We start from the raw sequence: 19,944 nt of genomic DNA on the forward strand, positions 1-19,944 counted from the left end.
GAAGAAATAGCAATGCACATGGGTGAGTCACTCACATGAGGCATCTAAGTGCAGCCACCATTCAGCAGCTACTGAGCCTATTTAGATATGCTTTTCAACACATGATATCAAGAGAATTAAGTAAATTAGATAGAAGTAATTTGGAAAGTTGTTTAAAATTGTATGCTCTTTCTGAACCATGAAAGAAAAAAAATGTGTGTTTCATGTCCCTTTAAGTGTCAACCTTCTAATAAAATGCTGCACTCTATAATAATGATGTACATATACACACTGATGCTGATCACACCATACTTCTCTACCAGGCAATGGACTTTTAGTAATATTGCCTGTTGTATAAATCTATAGGAGTTTAAAGGGATAGTCTAGTCAAAGTTAAACTTTCATGATTCAGATATGCAATTTTAAGCAACTTTGTATATTACTCCTATTATTGATTTTCTTCGTTCTCCTGGAATCTTTATTTGAAAAAGCAAGAATCTATGCTTAGGAGCAGGCCCATTTTTGGTTCAGCACCTGGGTAGCGCTTGCTGATTGGTGGCTACATTTAGACACCAATCGGCAAGTGCTACCCAGGTGCTGAACCAAAAATGGGCCAGCTCCTAAGCTTACATTCAAATAAAGATACTAATACAACAAATACAAATTGATAATAGGAGTAAATGAGAAAGTTGCTTAAAATTGCATTCTCTATCTGAATCATGAAAGTTTAATTTTAACTAGATTATCCCTTTAATGGTAACAAAGAGAGTATGATCAGCAGCAGGGAGAACAGCAGTCCAGTATATTTCATACATCTTTGTTATCTGCTTTTTGCCTCTTCTATACACTTTATAAACACTTTTTCTTTTGTAAACAGTATACACATTCTCTCTGAGCCCATGCTATGTACTGTATACTTGCCTTTCCTGTGCATCCTAATATACTATATACACACTCTCTCAGAGACCCTTCTATGCATTATATACACACACATATAGATTGTATATAAAAGTCAAGATTAGTATATCATTTAAAAAGGGTGTAAAAACTAAAAAGCAGATTTATGATGTGTAATATTGACAGTTCCAGCAGAAAACTGGACTTGATACACCTTCAAGCACTAATTCCCTTCAAAAATAGGAGGTGTGGCATTAGAAATCCAAAATAAAAACAATAATAATAATTGGTAAATCAATTAAAATGGTGGAAAAACACACAATTAAAAATGGATTGCAACCATGAAAGATGAGTCAATATGAAATCTAATAAATATCCGCTTGGCATCAGAGTCCAGCAGCAGGGCCGCCACTAGAAATGTTGGGGCCCCTGACTTAACTATTGAGATCAGGGCCCCCCTTTGACATGTGCAATTTTTGGCCAAGTGACTAAAACATATATGCACTTTATTTTTAAGTGTAGAAATGTTGTAAAGGTAGTAACACACAAACACAGAAACACACACTCACACATAAGGATGCACATAAAGACACTCTCACAGACACCCAAACAGATACTCAGCATTTGTTTACATGACCTTACAAGTAATGAGGTAGACTACAGTTTTGTCAAAAAAGGAGATTTACAAAACAAAATATGGAGTGCTGATAATCTTTTTGTCAAGGAAGATGCCAACTAAATGATGACAACAACATGCAGTGGCTGAAAGGAAGGGCCCTGAACTGCCTAAACAATAATTGAAAGGTTAAATGGTGGATTGGTGACTTCCGGCAAGGTTTCATTAGTCTCAAAGTCTGTAGAAAGATATATTTATTTATTTTTTCGCCCATCCCCCTCGCCCTTAAAGTGTGTATAATGCCATGACTTCACCTTGTCCAGTAAAAGCTGGATGTTTTTGTTCTGTTTATTGTTAATATAATATGTATACAATGTCAGGATATGGATTGCATTTTCCTATGTAATTAATGTGTGGATTTTCTTTTTATATACAAACTATACAGAGCCTTGTATGGCTAAATGCATACTTTTTTGTTTATTATCCTAACAATCAAAATAAAGATGTAAAAAAAAAAAAGTAGTAAGGTCAAAATGTCCTGAAAAAAACAGGCAATGGACACACACACACAAACTCAAACACAAACTTGCACATACACCCAAGGAAGCATCGACAGAGACAGCCTCAGAAAACACTCAAAGATATACACACACACACAGAGACACCCACAGAAAACACACAAAGACATACACACACAGACAGCCACATAAAACACACAAAGAAATACATACACACACCCTCACTGAGACATCCACAGAAAACAAAGACATGCACACACTATCACAGAGACACCCACAGAAAATGCACAGACATACACACATCCTCACAGAGACAACCACAGAAAACACAGATATATGCACACACCCTCACAGAGACATCCACAGAAAACACAGACAGACAGACATACATACACACACACACCCTCACAGAGACATCCACAGAAAAAACACAAAGACATACACACCCACCCTCACAGAGGCATCCAGTGAAAATACACAAAGACATACATACACACTCCCTCACAGAGACACCCATAAAAAAAGCACAAAGATATACGCACACACCCTCACAGACATCCACAGAAAATGCACAGACATACCATACACACCCACCCTCACAGAGAGACCCATAGAAAAAAATACATACACACTCATAGAAACACAAACAAAAGTACAAAGACATAAACACAGACACCCACAGAAACACTCACAGGAGGTAAAATGTCTGCACATTGCATCCCCTAAATAAAAAAAAATTGCAAAAATTAAGAGATTACTTTTTAAAGAATCATATTTGCATATGTGCAAAAAAAATAATTCTGTGAATTCAAAATTGTACATTAATGATCTGGGTATATGGCTCCTTGCATCTGAAAAGTCCTTGCATAAAGGGGCAGTAAACTGGAATGTAATGAAAATATATATATATTAATAAAAAAAAAAACTCCTATCTGCCAAAGGGGCACCTACCATTTGTGTATTTAGGAGGAAACATTTCTACATGGCTTTAAATATAGAATTTCTACAGCATTGTCAAATAATCATAAATACACTGCTACATATTGCTAATAAAATTTGTTTTTATGGACCCCTGGCCCCACCATACAACTACTACCACACTGAAGTTACAATCTGAAATTGCACAAAGAAATAAAAAACATTTACTAAGTGAGTCCTACCTCCTCTGCAAATGAAAGTGATCTGCCGTCTGACTCAGGCACACACTGTACAAACTTAAGCACCAAGTCTGTCTCATACTGTGCATAGTGGTTTAGTGCACACTCAGAAATCCTCTCAAATGCTAATGCTTTACTCCTTTATAATAACATTTCCCACGCTCAATAGCACTCCGCTGTAGTACCCTCTGGTGGCTGCCAAAATGTAAAAAAATATATACGGTATATTTTTTTAAATAAGTTGTTCTTGCCTCATGGGGCCCCCCTGGCCCATTGGGCCCCTGACAGGAGTCACCCCTGTCACCCCTGATGGCGGCCCTGTCCAGCAGCATACATAATATGATATATCAAATACTCTTATAGGAGTTTAGCAAAGTGTTGCAGTGTGTTAACACTTTAATGTGGTTAAGTTTATAGGTAACATCTATTCAGAGTTAGATATGTTAGGCAATAGGAATACCACCAATTACTTGTTATGTTGGAGTATAATTGACACTGAGTATATCTGTACACCCCTTTCAGGTGGAGAAACTAACCCTTCCTGTAGTGGAGGATTAAGTAATAGGCGCTTATACAATGAGCCACTACGTATTTCACAGTGTTCCAATTTTTTAATTTATAGAGTGGAATACCCAGGTAACTTTGTTATAACATACGTGAGGATCATAAGCATAGTAATTAGCTTTATAGCTGGTGGTAAGTACAGCCTAGGGTTACAACAACTGAAAAACTACAGTTGTTAATATGTAATGCTAGGCATGAAAAGATAGGTTGGTGTTTGAGTGTTATGGTGATAACACTACAACTGAGATGCCTGGCCCCTAATATTAGGGTAACCACCTGGTTATATAGCAATCTATGATGCTACCTATATATAACACAATTCAATATTGGCAATGAAGTCTGTGAATGTTCAAGGTAATCAGAACGTCAAAGTGCCTTGCACCACTAAACAACTATTCCTTATAGATGTTCAATTGAACCGGGTGTATATATATGGTTATAGAATAGATTATAAAGTTGTTAATATATATATATATATATATATATATATAGTTATAAAGTTGATACTTTAGTTACTCAAATCGATTAGCACGATGTAAATTTTTATATAAGGTCATATAAAGATTTACATTGTGCTAATCGATTAATAACAATTCCTCAGACACACCATATGCGGACTATACATGTGTCAAAGTGGGCATTATTATTCAATTTATGGCTAGTGTCTTAATCTAAGGAAAGTATCGATTTGAGTGATTTAAGTATCAACTTTATAACCATATATTTATAGTAACAACTTTACAATCTATTTTATAACTATATATATATATATATATATATATATATATATATATATATATATATATATATACACCCGGTTCAATTGAACATCTATAAGGAATAGTTGTTTAGTGGTGCAAGGCACTTTGACGTTCTGATTACCTTGAACATTCATAGACTTCATTGCCAATATTGAATTGAGTTGTATATAGGTAGCATCATAGATTGCTATTTAACCAGGTGGTTACCCTAATATTAGGGGCCAGGCATCTTAGTTGTAGTGTTATCACCATAACACTCAAACACCAACCTATCTTTTCATGCCTAGCATCACATATTAATAACTGTAGTTTTTCAGTTGTTGTAACCATAGGCTGTACTTACCACCAGCTATACAGCTAATTACTATGCTTATGATCCTCACGTATGTTATAACAGTTACCTGGGTATTCCACTCTATAAATTTAAAAATTGGAACACTGTAAAATACATAGTGGCTCATTGTATAAGCGCCTATTATTTAATCCTCCACTACAGGAAGGTTATACTATTATAAAAGAATATAGCAGGATATCCTTGCACTTAGTTTCTCCACCTGAAAGAGGTGTACAGATATACTCAGTGTCAATTATACTCCAACATAACAAGTACTTGGTGGTATTCCTATTGCCTAACATATCTAACTCGGAATGGATGATACCTATAAACTTAACCACATTTAAGGGTTAACACACTGTAATACGTTGGTGAACTCCTATAAGAGTATTTGATATATCATATTATGTATGCTGCTGGACTCTGATGCCAAGCGGATATTTATTAGATTTCATATTGACTCATCTTTCATGGTTGCAATCCATTTTTTAATTGTGTGTTTTTCACCCATTTTTATTTATTTACCAATAAAGATTATTGTTTTTATTTTGGATTTCTAATGTCACATTTCTCCTATTTTTGAAGGGAATGAGTGCTTGATGGTGTATACTGTCCAGTTTTATGCTGGATCTGTCAATATTACATTTTCCTTGATACACAGCACCTATGGATATTTAAATAAATATCACATTAACATTGTGTTTAGACTTACAGATACCCATAAACCCTTCAATCTACACTAAGAGTAGTGCCATTTTTTCTTCTATTACATATTTATGATGTGGTCTGGCACACAAGTAGTTAACATGTTTTCTGATCATATTAAATGGGCAGGGGTTTTAATATAAAAACAAATTAACTACACTGTCTGCAGATAAACTGCAGACAAGTAATTAGATTTTAATATAGATGCAAATACCATCAGTAAACTGCAATGGTTTATCAGTCAAGGCCTCCTCCTGCAGAAGGGGAGCGTCTACAGTAATTAGTAGCTATAAAAGGAGGCTGAGATGACAAGTTGGATTCTGTAGTAATAATAGTGGTAACATTTTGTGTTAGATTACAAATGGAGTGCTAATTGATAGTGCACCAGCAAACGAGCAAAATTTACCCAATTTTTAAAGGGATAGAAAGGTCAAAATTAAAATGTGCATGGGTGCATTTTTTATTTTAAATAGATGCATTTTTGCAATATACGTTCATTAGCAAGAATGCTTCAAGTAAAAGTTATTAATGTTTTTTACAGCAGCATACGCACATATGCTGTGTGGTCCCATGCAGCAGTCTTCAAGCTGAGAGCTCTTATGTGTATTGTGTGCCTGTAAAGACTTAATTTGGGTCATACAAGCCACTGGTGTCTCTCTGAGAAGGTCTGGTGTCTGAATACTGGTGCATGGGTCCTCACAGCATGTGCGTATGTTAATTGAAAAATATTAGCAACTTTTACTAGAAGCATTTTTGCTAATGTAAGTTTACTGTAAAATGTTTCTACTTAAAGGGATAGAAAAGTCTAAATTAAACTTTAGCGTGTAATGATACATATAGGCAGCGAATCCTGTTTGTCCGCTGCCGTATGTAGCAAAGGTGAGCGGACGTCTCGTGTTGAGTAGCTTGTCCGCTCGCCTTTTAGTACACAGGGGCCTATATGTGTGTGCTATCAGGGTAAAAGCTAAAAAGCTGTATACTCCACCTATTAAAAATACATTTTCTGTGTGAATAACAGTAACATTCTTTTTATAGTCATTTTTCTTTATTATTTATATTTATTTTAGTGATAGATTTTAGTTTCTACTAGAAACAATTCACAAACAAACTCAACTATTCTTATCTTTACAGTTTAACTATGACAACTTGTTCCACCCTGCTTGCATTGGGAATGATGCCGCTTTGCTTGTTTGTATATACCAAAAAATGGGTTGATTCCAATTCCATAGTAATTCCTTATGACAGCATAGGTAAGTAGTGATGCTGAGGTACAAATACATTTCTAAATCTGAGCTCCATTTCAATCCATTAGAGTTTGCCAAGGAAATACATTATATGCAACTCAGGTGACTTTGGGTTTAAAATGTATAATATTCCAATTTATAAGAAGACACACCTTTCATAAAAAAAAAAAAAAAAGTTATATATACCATATTCCATGGTAATCAGTGTATTTCGGCTTAAATTGGGTAAATACACATGGGGTCAGATTACAAGTGTCGTGCTAATTAACGCCCCCGCTTGAGCATTAATTGCGCTAGAAGTAAGCTTTTTGTGCTCATCGGTTGCGCTCGAGTTGTAAGTAAACGTTTTTTGCTTGCGCGCCCAAAAAGCTGAACTTAGAATATTGTATGCGTGTTCATGTATTCCCCCATAGAAGTTAATGGAGGGAAAACACCCTACTCATGTGCAAACCTGATTGCATAATCTCATGTGCGCTAACACGACCTAAAAATATGAATATTTTACATTCCAATGTTCTTCACATAAAAGTATATGATATATTTATTCATAAAGAAATATTTCTACACATATCTGATGGTATTTTAGTACTATATATATCTATATCTATTTATAGATGATTATATATAGGGGTTTTTTCTCCATTGATTTCTATGGGGGGAAAAGTGAACGCGCATGCGATATTCTAAGTTTGGCTTTTTGCACTCGTCGAGTTAAACTTTCAACTCATAATATGAGCACAACCAAACGAGCGCAAAAAGCTTTCTTCCAGCGCAATTAACACTCGAGCAGGAGCGTTAATTAGCGCGCCACTTGTAATCTGGTCCCTTAATATTTTGTGACATGGACATTTTAAACTCTTTAAAAATTATTTTTTTTCTAAAATGTTTAATGTTTGGGCATGTTTGATATGTTAATATGTTCAAAGGTTTTTTTTTTTTTTTTTTTTTTTGTTTACTGCAAAGCTATAAAGTGTTTCATATTATAATAGTTTACATACTAACCAAGCATGCACATATATGTCATGCAAAGGAAAAGAAAAATGTGTTAAGACGGTAAATGTGTTTCAATTAAAACTGAGCAGACATTAGGCATTGTTTAAGGTTGCCAGCTCTCATCCACAAAAAATTAATGTGTAAGTGTAATGGCACAGGGTTACAAAATAGCCCCTCCCCACAGCTCTACCTTAAAGCCCACCCTTGGTCCCACTATATATATCTTTTTGACAACTGAGCAGTAATTTCATCCGTTTGGCTGCCAGTTACATACAGATCAATAATTTCATCTCTTTGACTGACATTAGCACATGCATAGCATAACTACCATTAGTGATTTTTATCACCCTCATTTGCTGTCATGTGAAATGTCATGTTTTCTATTCCATTTTTGTAATCCATAGAGGCATAAGAGGTCAGTAAAATGTAGCTGTCACTCAGGGAACTTTTTTTTTTTTTTTTTTAAATGTCATTTAAGTTTCCAGTATTTTTGCACAGCCTATTTTGGACAGCCTGCTAAAATACTGAACTCTCCAATTGAATACTGGACACCTAGCAAATCTAGGCATGTTAGAGCTTTTAAATATTTTTGTATAACATAAAACTAGGTAGTGTTTAAATATTAAAGGATACTAAGCCCAAATGTTTTCTTTCATGATTCAGATAGAGCATGCAATTTTAAGCAACTTTCTAATTTACTCCTATTATCAATTCTTCTTCGTTCTCTTGGTATCTTTATTTGAAAAAGCAGGAATCTAAGCTAAGGGGCCGGCCCATTTTTGGTTCAGTACCGTGGATAATGAACATTTAGCCACCAATCAGCAATCACAACCCAGGTGCTATACCAAAAATGGGCTGGCTCCTAAGCTTACATTCTTGCTTTTCAAATAAAGATAGCAACAGAACGAAGAAAAATTGATAATAGGGGTAAATTAGAAAGTTGCTTAAAATTGCATGCTCTATCTGAATCTTTAAAGAAAAAAAAATTAGGTTTAGTATCCCTTTAACTGAACATGCACTAATATTGTCATCCAAATACAAACTATTTGTGATTGTATTAGATCAGAAGGGAACTTTGCATTATACAAGATCTTTAAAAATGAAAAAAGTTTTTTAAAATGTTGACATTGGGGCCCATTTAACAAGCTCTGTATGGAGCTTGAGGGCCCGTGTTTCTGGCGAGTCTTCAGACTCGTCAGAAACACCAGTTATGAAGCAGCGGTCTAAAGACCGCTGCTCCATAACCTGTCTGCCTGCTCTGAGGAGACGGACAGATATCGCCGCAAATCAACCCGATCAAATATGATCGGGTTGACTGACACCACCCTGCTGGTAGCCGATTGGCCGCAAATCTGCAGGGGGCAGTGTTGCAATAGCAGTTCACAAGAGCTGCTGGTGCAATGCTGAATGTGGAGAGCATATTGCTCTCCACATTCAGCGAGGTCTGTCGGACCTGATCCGCAATATCGGATCATGTCCGACAGGCCTTTCATATATAGGCGCTATTGTGTTCAAAAGAAGCAAAAACATGTTTCTTAAATAATGTATTGAAATGCCTTTTCATTAAAATGTTTGCTTTTATAAAGATGTGGTGTTGTCACTTTTTCATATTGTTAATAGTCCCTAACTAAAAACTTATAAAGCAGCTTTAAAATGATCAAACTCATATACATTATACAGCTTAAGTCCTCAAATATTTTTTATTTATATGAATACAACATTGCAAAGTTAAAGCACGTGTTTAAATAACATACATAATAAACCTCAATATTGAAACAAAGAAAACCTAAAATATTCATAAAAAGTACATAATTCAGTCAAAAATATAAAAGAAACAGTCCATTTCAATGGAATCAGGCATGTTTCTGTCACCCTCAAATCAGCACTGTAAGAAAGAACTGATCTAGGTCTCTTATCATACATTTGAGGCATCAATCATTATGGAAGAGTGGCGCAACAATCTGGAATCCTCTAGAATGCGATCCAGTTCAATTCCTCTTACAACTGAGGTGGCGAAAGAAGTGTAAATAATCTTCATTGAAGCAGACTGTTGTTGTTTTAATATATTTGTAGGTTTTTTGCTTTTTTTTCATTTTTTTGTATGTTATTTTAAGCACATATGCTTTTATTTCGTAATATTGTCAGAACATTTATATATTTAAGATTAAAGGCATTTTTAATAACTGATCTACGTAACTGCTGTCACATTGACTAATTCTAAGGAATAAAGGCCACTGCTCATAAAGTAACAACACACCTATACACATGATACAAACCGTTAGGTATCAATGACACAAAATTAAAGGGACATTAAACCCAACTTTTTTATTTCATGATTCAGCTAGAGCATGCAATTTTAAACAATTTTCTATTAAACAACTTCTATTACCTAATTTGCTTCATTCTCTGGATATTCTTTGTTGAAAAGCATATCTAGATAGGCTCAGAAGCTGCTGATTAGCGCCTGCACATATATGCGTCGTGTGATTGGCTCACCCATGTGTATTGCTATTTCTTAAACATAGAATATCTAAAGAATGAAGCAAACTAGATATTAGAAGTAAATTGCAATGCTGTTTAAAATTGTATTCTCTATTCTGAATAATGAAAGAAACAATTTGGGTTTAATGTCACTTTAAGCTTAGTAACGTATTTACTGGTTCATGGTTGACTGTTTAATCTTCTCTACTACTCCTAGAGAATTATTGACTTTAAATAGTTTTTTTTTAAAACCAGAATATGCAGTGTAATCACATATCTCACTTGAATTACATTGCAGATATTGAACCACTAGAACAGCTTGGTGATATTGATAGAAAAAAATCATTTCTGTGACAAACGATGTATAAACATATGTGTCAATCAATGCAACAAAATACAAACCTTTAGGGGTTACTAAATATTGCAAATGAAAAACACAGTTTTAGGAATCTGTTTATAATCACCAAAGCACACTAATTTCTTAGTATTAAAAAAAGAATACAGTTTATAAATAAAACTGAAGTAATCCAACATTATTGCACAAATAAAGGCAGGAAGGTGTACCATATGTCAATGATTTGTATAATAAGCAGGCAAATGAGCAAGTACAATATCAACATCTAAACTATTTGTGCTTTGTTACGCCACTTATTTGTTGTTGCTCATTTTTTATGTGATTATTTTTATTATATAATAACCCTTTTGTTAACAATATTTTAATATTCAGTGCTTTCAAACACACCAAATGAAAAAGAAAATCTAAAGTTCCACATTTTTTGTGTACATTGAAATATATTACATTGGAGATCTCATTAGAGATCAAAGGGTAATAATAACTTGTCGTACATACCATAAATAAGTCTATTTTGCATTTTCAAATAAAAAGTAAAGATATAAATGATGTAATGTTAGTTAACAGACCATTAAACATGACATTTCAACAATGTATAAAATGTTTGGTTATTGCAAGTGAAACATTATTGCAATATACATTCATTATTTATTGTGCTGCCTTTTGCTGTAAAATACATCTAAATATTGTGCTTTGTTTCACTTTCTTCCAGGGAGGATTAGGTTAATACTTTTAGGCAATTTATGTAAGGAAGAGAAAAGGGCAGGCCTCCCCAGTCTCTCAACTGCACATGGGCAAACAGAGTTTGTGCTATATCTGAAAATTGGTTTGTGATTGGTTAGCAGGCGTTCTTTTATTCTGGGGGACACGGAAATCAGTGAAAAGAATAAACATAAAACAATATACTGTTCAAAATGAGGAAGTGAGCGCTCAAAGCATATAGGGCTAGAATAAAGACGGTATAGATTTAAATCCCGTTACAATGTTTTTAATATAGACAAATATTGCAATACAATAAAATTAAAAACTTTATGGATCCATGATAACATATAAACACTGATGCAAAAGCAAAAGGAAATGCAATAAATGTACCATGTGCTTAGTTAAGGGAGACAAAACAGATGTCACTCCTTATTACAGCAATACAATGAAGCAGTTAAAAAAAGTGGATAAACGTGAACACATATAAATATGAGAATCACTTAGGTGGAATAAGAAGATAGAGAATTCTATCTGTGGTAGTGTAAGTAGGTGTATATGGTAGCCTGATCCTAATACCTAACAGTGAATTGTAAGAAATAGTCCAATGTGTCTCAAATGAATAAAATCCAAAAAATCAAAAATTGAAATGAAGCAGGGAATCAAAATTCAGTCCAAAAAAGAAAGAAATCCAAAAAGAAATGAATAACAAAAATGTGAGAAAAAATGTGAAAACAATGTGTAGCGTGATAATGAAAAGTCTATAGTGGATAAACACAAAATCTAGGATTGGCTGTGAAAGTTTGCCTCTGTGTGATGCATGATATTAGTACATAAAGATAAAAAATCCAACAATAAAAATCCAAAAATCAGGACAAAAAAGTTAATATCTGAGGAAGTATCCAAGCTGGAGTCTTGTTTCTTTAAAAGTCTAAAATATATATGTATCCAAGCTGGAGTCTAGTTTCCATAAAAATATCCCCCCCCCCCCCCAAAAAAAAGCCAAAAATATGAAAATGTTTGAAGTCCTTAACTTAAAAAACAACAAAAAACAACAATAGTGCAATAAAGATTTAAAAATCTTTAAAATAATGGAATGGAGCTCACCAGTAGTATGTCGACGCGTTTCTGCCTTTTCCAGGCCTTTCTCAAGACAATACTACTGTGTGTGTGCTGGGAGCTTATATAGGGTGAAGAATAATCTAATTTGAGTTTGTTTTGGCGCCAAAATCATTTGGAACGCCCCCTTCCTGTCTATCCTGGTGTCTTCTGGGTATTTAGTGATAATAGGCTTATAGGGTCTAAAAAAGCTAAAAATTCGAAATCAGATTATTGGGGTAATAGTATCATGCCCCTTATGAGAATAGTGTCAATCGTTGTATAACAATACTTGACTGCTTTATATGATGTTCATTTAAGCGTATTTTCACTTCCGGTTTTCGGGCTTACACTTCACTTCCGGTTTTGGACTTGCAGTACTATTTCCGTTTTTTTAACTTCTGGTTTTGAGCTTAAAATGTCGTTTCCAGTTTTTCGTGTATCTGGATGTTAGTGCTTTAACATATTCCTTACTTCTTACTGGGTCATAGTATCTGAGGGTAGTAACTAAAGCCTTATGCTAAGAACGAAAAGAAAAGAGTAGAATTGATAGTTTTACGTCTTTATTTGACGCAACTTCCGTTTTTTTCGACTTGTGACATCATTTCCGGTTTTGTTATCGCCGGATGTTTATTTTGAGGCAAGCTGATACAAGTCTACATAATACTATAGGTTATTAATAATGCTGAATACATGTGAGGTGGATATGTCCCTGTATGATGTTAAAATGTATATATAGTTTAATGTGGCATTTAGTCCACTGGAGATATTGGAAAGAGTATCAAAAAAATACATAAGAGATATATACATAAAAAATGTATAAAAAATACATAAAATTTACATAAAAAAATAATCATCTTATCATCATTTGCATCATTATAATAGGAGCTCTATACATTAAATGAACAGAGTAACAACAAATTGATCACATCAGCAGAGTGCACATGAGGTAAATAAACATATACCGAATAATTCGCCCAAAAAAAAGGCCCAAAAATATTCGCCCAAAATAATTAGATTCTATAAATACGGAACCAGGTAATATGAAGGGTCATGCTGTCTATGGTATCAAATATATTCAAAAAAATTATAGGATTAAATTTAATTTAATCCTATAAATTTTTTTAATATCATTTTTTTGAATATATTTTTTTGAATATTCCTCACTTCCTCATTTTGAACAGCTTTACACTCCTAAGTCCACTAGGGGACTTTTTTTTGGAAGAGAGCTATAGGGGTACCCACTAGCGCTTGATCTACTACATACTTATAAAACAATATACTCATTTGACAAAATAAAAGTGCAGTTTTTATTGCAAAATTATTTTCAGATGTGAAGGTTCAAAATCATGTAGTTTACCATTTTTGTTTAGTGTTCCTTTAACTATTTCACAAATATTTTAATGATACTTATCAACTAGGGGTTAATGATGATAAAGTACATTTGTTGCAGATTTCCAAGCCTATTGGACCACACAGAACGTGATTTACACAATTTAATTTTTCATTTCATTATTATTATAATTTATTTGTATAGCGCCGCCAAATTCCGTAGCGCTGGGTACAGTGATAGGGGTATACAATGACAAAGATTTGTGATAAAATACAAAACATAACAAAACTAAACAAATCTAGTACAGGAGGAAGAGGGCCCTGCTCCGGAGAGCTCACAGTCTATAGGTTAAAGGTGCAGAGACATAAGGTTGGGGTAGCTTGTTACATCAGTTGTAGTTGCAGTAGTGAGTCAGGCAGTTCATGTACTAGTTTGGTTAGGATGAGAGATGGAGGAGAGATGATAAGGTGTGTTTTCAAGGAGCGTCTGAAGCTATACAAGGTTGTAGACAGTCTTATGGAGAGGGGTAGATAGTTCCAGAAGACAGGAGCAGCATGTGGAAGCGGAGTCTTGGAGGCGGGAGTGGGACGTAGAGATAACAGGAGTGTAGAGACATAGGTCAGAGGTTGATCGAAGAGGACAGGATGGGGAATATTTCACGATGAGAGAGGAAATATAGTTTTGAGTTAGACTGTTGAGTGCTTTGTAAGTTAGGGTTAATTCTTTAAATTGTATTCTGGAGTGTATGGGGAGCCAGTGTAGAGACTGGCAGAGCGGAGCAGCTGATGTAGATCATCGACTTAGGTGGCTGAGTCTAGCAGAAGCATTCATAATAGATTCGAGGGAGGGGAGATGGTGTTTTGGAAGGCCATTTAGGAGTAGATTGCAATAATCAATGTGTGACAAAATGAGGGAATGAATAAGTATTTTTGTAGTTTTTTAAGTAAGGAAGGGACGAATTCTGGAAATAATGCGTAGGTGTGAACGGCAAATTTTTTGTTAGCGCTTGTATATGTGGGTTGAATGTGAGTTCTGAGTCTAGTGTGACCCAAATACAGCGGACTTGGGGTGAGGTGTTGAGAATAGAGTCTCAAACCATCAGAGAAATGTCAGGTGTTGGATGTCTCGAAGAGGGGGGATAAGAAGCAGCTCAGTTTGGACAGATTGAGTTGGAGGTAGTGTGAAGACATCCAAGAGGAAATTGCAGAGATAGGCAGTCAGAAATCTGGTTAAGTAAAGAGGTAGAGATATCAGGAAAGAGGAAAGATAGATTTGGGTATCATCAGCATATAAGTGGTACTGCAATCCAAAGGAGGCTATACGTTTTCCAAGGCAGGATGTATAGAGAGAGAAAAGCAAGGGGCCCAAGACAGAGCCTTGCGGTACTCCAACTGAGAGAGGCATAGGATCACAAGATATGTTGTTAAAGGAAACTGAAAACGAGCAATTTGACAGATATGATGCAAACCAGGAGAGGGCTGTGTCTCGGATGCCAAATGAATGTAGTATTTTTAGGAGGAGAGGATGGTCAACTGTGTCAAAAGCTGCGGACAGGTCAAGAAAAATTAGTAAGGAGTAATGGCCTTTTGCTTTAGCTGATAACAGGTCATTTGTTACTTTAGCAAGAGCTGTTTCTGTTGAGTGTCTAGGGTGGAAAAAAGATTGTAGTGGATCAAGTAAGGAGTTAGTTGTGAGAAATTGAGTTAGCCGATTATAGACTAGTCGTTCCAATAATTTTGAAGCAAAGGGAAGTAAGGAGACCGGTCGATAGTTAGAAGGCGTGGAGGGGTCAAGCAAGGGCTTTTTTAGGATTGGTATGATTGGCGCATGCTTGAATGTGTCAGGAAATGTGCCAGAGGTGAGAGATTGGTTAAAGAGATGAGTTAAGGTAGGGGTTAGTGAAGAAGAGAGAGAGAGGGAATAAGTGGTTTTACTAATCCACCGTATAATCTGGAGAACAGCCATTAAACAGTGGTAGCGCTTAAAAGTTCTGCTAGGGGGTAAAATATTTCATATTGAAAATAAGTCATCATCAAATCTACTTGCCTGCAAATCCACATTTACATCAACACAATAAAACACCATATTTTACAAACAGCACCCTGAATTATAACAAATATATTATTATAAAATTATAAATAATTAGTACTACAATTTCAGGGTTAAGTAAGATACACAAGCACCTGTCCCCCTAACATAACACAAGTATCCATTTCTGCGTATTTACAGTAGAAAATACAAGGCGTCAACCGTCACTTTTTATTGTGTTTACATTTTTATCCAGTCAAATATATTTTGGAAAATCATTAAAAAATTATTTCTATTTTTTAGGAATTTCATTGGTAACTCTTGTTGTTCCTGTTGGATTGGGGATGTTTGTTAACTATAAGTGGCCTAAACAAGCAAAGATAATTCTGAAGGTATGATCGTAACATAACATATTGAAGTACAACAAATATGCAGTTTAAAAACACCCCAAATCCACACCCTACCTGTGATCTTTCTCTGAATATGGATGTGTTGTAAGTGTGCTTCCCATGCTGAGCTATTCACATATGGACAAGGGTAATATACAATTTGCTCCCCCATGCATTCTACACTTACATGCTCTCAGCTGGTTAATTCATATGCATATAAGTTATTGATGGTTGGGCCACATGGTTCCATGTAGTAAAATCAATTATATTATATCATATTATATTATATTTTTATATTATATTAATTTATAACATATCATATTTATTATATTATATTTTTTCTTTATATATTTTATATTCAAAACTCCTTAAAAATAAACCTGCCCCCCTGGTAATGGGTGATTAGAAATTAAAAATTTAAGAGATCACTGACTCAATAGACATAGGCATTTTTAAAGGGACAGTGTACTCAGGCAAGCAAGTTCATGGTGTTTACAGCTGGAAAAGGAACACCCTATAAAAAGGTTTGCTCTCTCTCCCACCTACCCCCACTGGTAGGTTGATTTATTGTGATGTCTCTTGTTGACATAGCTTTTCTGTAGCCATTACTGCAGTACTAAAATGGTTAGTATAGGTGAGGTTTCAACAGGAAAATTAGTTACTTCACATAAAAAAACTATTTAATATGCAAACATAAATGTTCTGTTTTTATATGGGTCACCTTGATCCTACTAAGCATGTAAGAAACCATAGCTAGGGAGAAATTTTGGGGGTGTGGAGCTTTGCATGTTAGCTCTTCAGTAAACCCCTCAGATTTTTGTAGATATTTTATTATATCTTTTCATGTGACAACACTGAAGAAATGACACTTTGCTACAATGTAAAGTAGTGAGTGTACAGCCTCTATAACAGTGTAACTTTGCTGTCCCCTTTAAAATAACTCAACACACAGCCATTAATGTCTAAACCGTTGGCAACAAAAGTGAGTACACCCCTTAGTGGAAATGTCCAAATTGGGCCCAAAGTGTCAATATTTTGTGTGGCCACCATTATTTTCCAGCACTATCTTAACCCTCTTGGGCATGGAGTGCACCAGAGCTTCACAGGCTGCAACTGGAGTCCTCTTTCACTCCTCCATGACAACATCACGGAGCTGGTGGATGTTAGAGAACTTGTGCTCCCCCACCTTCTGTTTGACGATGCTCAATAGGGTTTAAGTCTGTAGACATGCTTGCCCAGTCCTTCACCTTTACCGTCAGCTTCTTTAGCAAGGCAGTGGTCATCTTGGAGGTGTGTTTTGGGTCGTTATCATGTTGGAATACTGTTCTGCGGCCCAGTCTCTGAAGGGAGGGGATCATGCTCTGCTTCAATATGTCATAGTACATGTTGACATTCATGGTTCCCTCAATGAACTGCAGCTCCCCATTGCCGGCAGAACTCATGCAGGCCCAGACCATGACACTCCCACCACCATGCTTAACTGTAGGCAAGACACACTTTACTTTGTACTCCTCACCTTGTTGCCACCACACACGCTTGACACCATCTGACTCAAATAAGTTTATCTTGGTCTCATTGGACCAAAGGACATGGTTCCAGTAATCCATGTCCTTAGTCTGCTTGTCCAATTTGATGCAGTGTGCGGTGTATGGCTTGAGCACTGACAGGCTGACCACCCACCCCTTCAACCTCTGCAGCAATGCTGGCAGCACTCATACGTCTATTTCCCAAAGACAACCTCTGGATATGACGATGAGCACCTGCACTCAACTTCTTTGGTTGACCATAGCGAGGCCTGTTCTAAGTGGAACCTGTCTTGTGAAATCACTGTATGGTCTTGCCCACCGTGCTGCAGCTCAGTTTCAGGGTCTTGGCAATCTTCTTATAGCCTAGGCCATCTTTATGTAGAGCAACTATTCTTTTTTTCAGATCCTCAGAGAGTTATTTGCCATGAGGTGCTATGTTTAACTTCCAGTGACCAGTATGAGAGAGTGTGAGAGCGATAACACCAAATTTAACACACCTGAGACCTTGTAGCACATGTCACATGACACCGGGGAGGGAAAATAACTAATTGGGCCCAATTTGGAAATTTTCACTTAGGGGTGTACTCAGTTTTGTTGCCAACGGTTTAGACATGGCTGTGTGTTGAGTTATTTTGAGGGGACAGCAAATTTACACTGTTATACAGGCTGTACACTCACTACTTTACATTGTAGCAAAGTGTAATTTCTTCAGTGTTGTCACATGAAAAGATATAATAAAATATTTACAAAAATGTGAGGGGTGTACTCACTTTTGTGAGACATTGTAGTTTAACTCTACAAGAAACAGCATAAGCATTAAACACTATTAAAACGTACTGATAACTTGCTGTATAACCTCATATTGTTTTAATAAGAGTTATATCTGACACCAGTGTTGTCACATGAAAAGATATAATAAAATATTTACAAAAATGTGAGGGGTGTACTCACTTTTGCGAGACATTGTAGTTTAACTCTACAAGAAACAGCATAAGCATTAAACACTATTAAAACGTACTGATAACTTGCTGTATAACCTCATATTGTTTTAATAAGAGTTATATCTGACACCAATATATGTTGTTTCATATAAAACATCACATATAATTGTAAAATCAGTGGGTGTTTATTACCACAGGCACAGTGTTGCAGGTGCTTGGCATGCAGTGTTTCTGCTGCAGTGAAGTTTGCTGATATATTTGCTGTGTGAAGAAAGTAATAGTAAATAGTAAAGTAATACATTTTGCATTAATATTTATTTATTTTTGTATTATTTCAATAAACAACTGTTTCAAATGTTTATTAAAGAGACACTAAACCATCTGATAATGTTATTTTTTAGCTAATTTACAACTATCCCTAATAGGCCCGAGAAGGAGAGGTCAGATAAGAACAGGTTGTTGTTTTTTTTACCCAGGACAGCTTAGTTACAACATGGCACAGTGCTGAAATACCTGATGGTACTATATGTATCAAAGTATTAAAAATGATATAAAACTACCTTTAGGTTGCATGTATATGTATTATGATATGTAAATATTGCTAAATAACATAAGATATTTTTGGTTACACGTGATCCCAGCCTATCTTTAAGCTGTCCCATTTTACAGATGCAAATATACAAATATTTTCCGAAATCCAAACCTTGTGTGGTCCCAAACAGTTTGGATAAAGGGTTTTATACCTATACAACTAATAAAAACATGTCTCCTTATTTTACTCAGGTTAATCTTTGCTTAGAATAAATCATATATCTACCATTTCCATGGCTAAGTATCCCATGAAACTTAAAACTGAATTCCTAATATATCATTATGCATAGTACATAAAAATAAAAAAAATTAATGTAATGTACCTTTCTGGGTTATCAGCTGACCTGGTGAAGCTGAAGTGCTTCCTGCCCAATATTGAACCCTGTCCCTAAAACAATCTATATACTGATTGCTTAAGCAGGGCAGGAGCTCATGTATATGTCTCCCTAAATGGCCACAGCAGGGGAGATGAGATAAACATACTTCAAAAGAAGACAAATGCCCCTATACTATAAAAAAAATGCAAATTTTGCTAACAAAATAAATGGTTTAAAGTGTTTTTTAATGCTTCATTTAATAAAATAATAGTACTTTAATTTAAGAGCAATAAAGTTGTTGTTCATGTTTATAGTCTATAAGAGATAATAAAATATTCCCATTGTAGTTGCAACAGTCTTACAATGTGTTAATTTGCCTCTGGATATTGATAATTCTGAATATTATTCTATTTTACTTTAT

At 35.2% G+C, this 19,944-nt stretch overlaps 1 protein-coding gene across 1 annotated transcript in view; it reads left to right on the forward strand.

The window, feature by feature from the left end:
• Window positions 1-19,944, forward strand: part of LOC128651949 (ileal sodium/bile acid cotransporter-like) — a 46,508-nt gene that overhangs the window by 9,336 nt on the left and 17,228 nt on the right. Inside the window, exons 2-3 of the mRNA XM_053704909.1 lie at window positions 6,663-6,781; window positions 16,063-16,151. Coding sequence (XP_053560884.1) covers window positions 6,663-6,781; window positions 16,063-16,151 — 208 coding nt within the window. The remainder of the gene's footprint in view (window positions 1-6,662; window positions 6,782-16,062; window positions 16,152-19,944) is intronic.

Source organism: Bombina bombina, chromosome 3 (assembly GCF_027579735.1).
Source record: "Bombina bombina isolate aBomBom1 chromosome 3, aBomBom1.pri, whole genome shotgun sequence".
Classification (NCBI taxonomy): Eukaryota; Metazoa; Chordata; class Amphibia; order Anura; family Bombinatoridae; genus Bombina; species Bombina bombina.